Source organism: Seriola dumerili, unplaced genomic scaffold (genome assembly GCF_002260705.1).
Source record: "Seriola dumerili isolate Sdu_G_001 unplaced genomic scaffold, Sdu_1.0 BDQW01001040.1, whole genome shotgun sequence".
In the NCBI taxonomy this organism is placed as follows: domain Eukaryota; kingdom Metazoa; phylum Chordata; class Actinopteri; order Carangiformes; family Carangidae; genus Seriola; species Seriola dumerili.
In genome coordinates, this window is record NW_019175295.1 from 445,385 (window position 1) to 450,940 (window position 5,556).

General features: G+C 41.8%; 1 protein-coding gene across 1 annotated transcript in view; it reads left to right on the plus strand.

The window, feature by feature from the left end:
* Positions 1-5,340: 5,340 nt before the first annotated feature.
* The window catches only part of mos (MOS proto-oncogene, serine/threonine kinase), a 1,107-nt gene continuing 891 nt past the window's right edge, over positions 5,341-5,556 (plus strand). The window contains exon 1 of the mRNA XM_022766787.1: positions 5,341-5,556. This exon is cut by the window's right edge and continues 891 nt beyond it. Coding sequence (XP_022622508.1) covers positions 5,341-5,556 — 216 coding nt within the window.

The following is a 5,556-nucleotide window of genomic DNA, read 5'->3' on the forward strand; positions in this document are numbered from 1 at the left end:
GGGCTGGGCATCGGCTGAGACGTGTGTAGCACATACAATGTGTTAAATCAAACTTGTGATTAAAATGGAGGGAAAGTTCTCACCTGTTGTAGTGAGGTGCTGGTTCACAGGTGTACATCAACAGAGAAGCTGAACAAACTGCTCCTTCAGCTGATGTCTTGTTTTCATCTCGGCGCCATGTTAATCGGTCAGAGCGACTCACTGCCTGCATGACACACACGTCACACTGCGTAGAGGCTGCGTCACGTGACCTAAAGATTCTGCGTCTCCTGTTTTTCACGTATAACGTATCTCTCAGCAAAAACAGACAGAGAAAACACCATAGCAGCACCATCACATAAAGGTGAAAGCTTCACCTTCACTGTAGTCTCTGTAGCTGTGTCCCAGTTCAGGAGCTGCAGCTTTCACAGGACCGAACTGAAATGAGATGGTCTGGCCTATGGAGGATTTACGCTCCGCATCACCAGCTGTTCCCGCCCTTACCGTTGCGTCACAAAGCGCGGCTCCTGTTGCCAAACCTCAACAACATGTACCTTTTTTTCACAAAACCGTTTTGTTTTCAGTCTCTTGTTCGGTTGTCCCGTTAACTGTTGAACTGAGCTGAAACACAATACTGACATTTAACAGTGTGATCCTCAGACTCTCTGTCGGTGTTGTTTGCTTTCATTACGGGTGCGCAGTGAATCTTGGGTTATGTTGGACCAAGATGGATCCACCAGTTGGAGCCTTCGTTGTCCAGGAAAAGAAGGACACATCTAAAGGAGTCTGATATGGGACACTCTGGTCGCACCGCTGTGATGCAGCCAGTCTTCAGATACATCCTCTGAAGGATGAGACCCTGAACTGAGACACAGCTTATGTCCAGTCTGAATCTGAATATGACAGACATGGAAAAATATAAATATTTCTAACCATTGTAGCAGCTGCATGTGGAGACTGTGTTAGTCTTCCTGTTGTTAACCAGCTATTCATTTTAATGCTCCAGTCTTTCGCATGGATGTGATCTGTTACTGCTGCGGTAGTAAACAAGTACATGATGAGGTCCAGTTCCTGTCATTGGTTTATCACAGTGACGAGTCTTAATACCAGATACAGATGATTTGTTGCCCCACCAGTGGGTCACAGCCGACAGGTTGAGAACCACTGACCTTTAGTTAGATAAAACAAATATTTAAGGAGAATAACTAGGTTTACAAGATATTGTTTTATCATATTGACACCTTTCAGTCGACACCCAGCTCTACAACAACATGAAGGATGAAAGGTCACAGAGGTCCTGTCAGCTCATGTTCCATAAAGCAAAGATTTCACACTTCATCTACATGTTCCACAGACACTAGAAATGTGAACGTCACAGGTTTCAAAAACCACCACAGCAGTTAGCAGACGGTGCATCGTAGTTACATGAGATGTTTGATGCATATTTAACCTGATAGTGTTATCATTTACCTCACACACTCATCTTGTTCTTGTGCTCCGGGATGTAAAAATAACCATCAACTACACGTGTTAAGTTCCCCTGTCTGTCTCCTGAACGACAGGACATGATGAGACATGATGAGACGTGATGAGACGATGTCTTTGTGTGAAATGTAGAGTTGAATGTTTCAAAGCATTTATGAACTTTGTATCTTGTGAAGGTTTGTTGTCTTAGCTAACCTCTCTCTCTCTGTCTCTCTCTCTCATATATATATATACATATATATATATATATACACAAACACACACACAAACACACACAAAACAAACACACATACGCACACACACGCACACATATAGACACAGCAGACACATACATGTATGTATATATATATGTATATATATAGTAATAATAGCACTTTTTGTAAATTGAATGCCTTCATTTCCTACAATACTTTTGTTTAAAACCTTTATTACAGTATAGATTATATATTTAGCTCTTTCAGAGAACAATAACATGTAAATACAATATAAATGTTTATTTTTACAGGTACAATTTTGACAGTGTTTTCCTATCAAAGTGTCATTTTTGCTTTACTTGCACAAGTGTTCTGTGTGTCTCACTGAGGGGCCTTTTATCAGACCTGTAAACAGATGTTTAAACAGATGTTTACAGGAGGAGACTGAGAGCACAGACATGAAGCTTCAATGGACAGTTCTATAGCACTTAATGACGACATCTTGTCATGGGTTGTTCCATTATTAAGACAAACCAGACACATGTTCATTAACTCCCACAGTGATTGTGTCCTCTTCAGTCGACCTTTGACCTCAGTGTGACATGATAAAATATTACTTGATTTCTTGGTGGTTTCTGTCTGAGAGCTGTTGCATGGACACAGAGTGTACAGTCAGTTTCATCTGAACGTATGACGACTGTGGACCATGACAGAACCCAGAGAGTTAAAACAACAAACTGTGGATCAAAAAAGAAACTCTTAACATTGGACATGTAGATCCAGATTCTACAGAAGAAGATTAGGGCCACTGTGAAAACACTTGTTTTTAGAATTCAGACTTTTCTTTGAAAAATTCTGAGTTTAAAGTCATGATTTCTAAAAACATCATTTTTGTCACATGTGGCCCCGACCCTCTTCCGTCAGATCCAGAGTCTGGGGTCACATGAAGTCCATCATTATAAACCTGTCCCGGACTGAGACCGAGTGTGTCCCAGAGAGGAAGGAGAAGCTCTTCGGTGAGAGGCACAGACCTTCAGCAAATCACGTCAAACCTTTTTTATAAGCTTCATTGGTACCAGTGAACTTTATTGAATGTGTATGTAAGAAACACTGCAATACTGCAATATATTTTGGTATTGGATCAAGCTGCTAACATCCTTCTAAAGCTCCTGAAGGTGCTACAGACCTCTTTTCTAGTTTTGAAATGTATCATTTGTACAAACAAAGCATCCAGTTTAGCTGAACAGTTGGCATGTGTGTGCCTGGTTGTACTATATAGCTACATATATTTTATTGTACTGTGACTTTTGTAGTCTTTTAACAGACTTGCCTGTACTGCCCCTCCCCCTCCCCCCCACCTGTGTGTTTTGATATGTGGACACTGAGTCGTGGTGGGAGGTCTTTCTCTGTAGAGGCAAAGACATCGGTGCTGATGCCGGGGAACACGACTCGGTGCATCACCATGGAAACGAGCTGAGGAAGTTCAGAGACGAACTGCATTCCAGCCATGTTGGTTTTGTTATCCGCTGCATTTCAATAATGCCATCCTGTGACAATGATGGACTCATTGATAACTCTCAATATTTTACTTCAAATCTATTTTACAAACTACTGTTGTATTTTTATAAATATAGGCAAAGTATTTCACATAAACATATATATAAGTAAATATATATGTATATGTTTATAGGTTGTGTAAAATAAAAATTAATGCTGCAGCTTTTATCCGTTGTTTTTTAAACATTGACATCATCCAAAGAGGCAGATTATTTATTGTCTGGCAGAGTAACCTGATCTGATTTACATACCTTTGCTGCTATGAGAGAGAAGAGCTGCAGTCGTCAACTCCAGTGTTTTTACACAATGTAATGAAAGTTTAATAAACATAAGAGAAGGATCCAACAGCTGTCTGCTCCTTCATTACACTGTGTGTCACGTGTCTGTACATTCACATCCTCACTCTTGTCACTGACACACACTCACAGAAACTCACACTATCTGTAAATATAACCAGGAATAAATAAGTACATTTAAAATTTGTAAATATAGAAGAATAAGAAAAATGCTTTTATCTATTCCTTTGCAAATAGGTGCAAAAATATTTTTCTTATTCATTTATATTTCTTTATATTTCCACATTTATCTTTCTTTTAAAGATTTATTCTTTGTTATGGTTCTGCTATGACTCTATAGTCCAAGGCCCCTTTACATAAAGGTGATGAAGCCTGAAGGACCAACAGACTCTAGAGATGCCACTGTACAACTGAAGGTCCTAACAGATCAATAAAGTTAAATTAAACTTCAGTGTTTGTTATTGTTTCTCCTCAGGCTTCACTCAGCACAAGGTAACATGACCAGTCATCATCATCATCATCATCATCATCATCATCATCTTCATCCTGTCACAGTATTCCAAAAATTTTTTTCAAATTATTTTGAATTTTTTTCAAAAGATGAACATTTTTCAAAAGGTAAACATTTTCAAAAACAACATGTGACATTATCAAAGATCACAGCATGAGGGCGGAGCGGGAAGGTTGTAACTTCTTTGACATTTCTGTTTGAATCCAGTTTGTTCAAATCAAATACAAACTAGTTTCATGTGTGTGTTATTAAAAGGTGCAGCTGATTTCTCTGTGACACACACGTCTGAGCATCAGTGTCGCACACACGGAGAGAGACGTGACATCAGCTCATCGTCCTGCTGTGACACACTGAGGTGACGTGTGACATTCACATGATATTTAAAGATTTTATTCAACACTGACTTTTTAACAGTGTGTGTGTGTTGTTACACCTAACCTGCCTAGCAGCAACACATTAGCAGTGAGAACTAGCATGAACCACATGTACAGACTCACAGTAAAGATGATTAGAGTGTGAGCAGCTGACACACAAATAAATACAGTAAAAAACTTTCTTACCTCAACTTGAGTCTGTCACATGATGCTGCTTCCTCACAGGTGCGTTCAGGACTAACCTGAGCAGGTACACAGTGAATCAGGTGATTTAACTTGCTCCTGATTGAAGGAACTGGAGGTGTTACAGCTGACCTGGTCTCCTCTAATATACACATGACTGATACATGAACAGAGATAAATGTCTTTACTGAGGTGGACTGGGGGGGAGGGGGGGGGGGGGTTAGTGTCAGAGGACAAATAACTCAGAGATGAGACGATGAACCAACCAGCACATGATCAATAAGTCTGTCTGATCAATAAGTCTGATCAATAACTGTCCATGTGCAGTTTTCTCAGTCAGATGAATAGAGTTACAGTGAGTGACTGGTTGTTAAACACTCCTCCTCATCCTCATGTTAAACCTGCCTCACTGAGCGGGAAGCAGCTGATTGGCTGAGGGCGGGAGTTACTTTTTAACACACAAATATTATTGTTCTTCACAAAGCAGAGAGGCTCAGATTACCCATCGTCCCCTGCGGCAGATAGAGTAAACCGTGTTGAACCATCGGGGTGAACCCGCTGAACCCAAACAGAGAACAGTTCATCCTCCACACCAGCAGGCGGCGGTGTGTGTGTGTGTGTGTGTGTGTGTGTGTGTGTGTGTGTGTGTGTGTGTGTGTGTGTGTGTGTTGTGTGTGTGTGTGTGTGTGTGTGTGTGTGTGTGTGTGTGTGTGTGTGTGTGTTGAAAAGCTCTGCTCTTCGTTCAGTCTCCACCATGCACGATGCCTTCCCCGATCCCTGTGACCCGCCTGCTGCCCAGAGACCTCTACCCCTCCCTGGACATCGGGACGTGCAGCAGCCCGCTGACCAAACACCCGCACGGCTCCACCCTACAGGTCCCTGCTCAGCGGCTCCACGGCAGAGTCGGAAGCCGGCTCTGGTCCTCCGTCATCCTGTGGAAGGAGCTGCGGTCCGTGCAGCCGGTGGGCTCCGGCGGG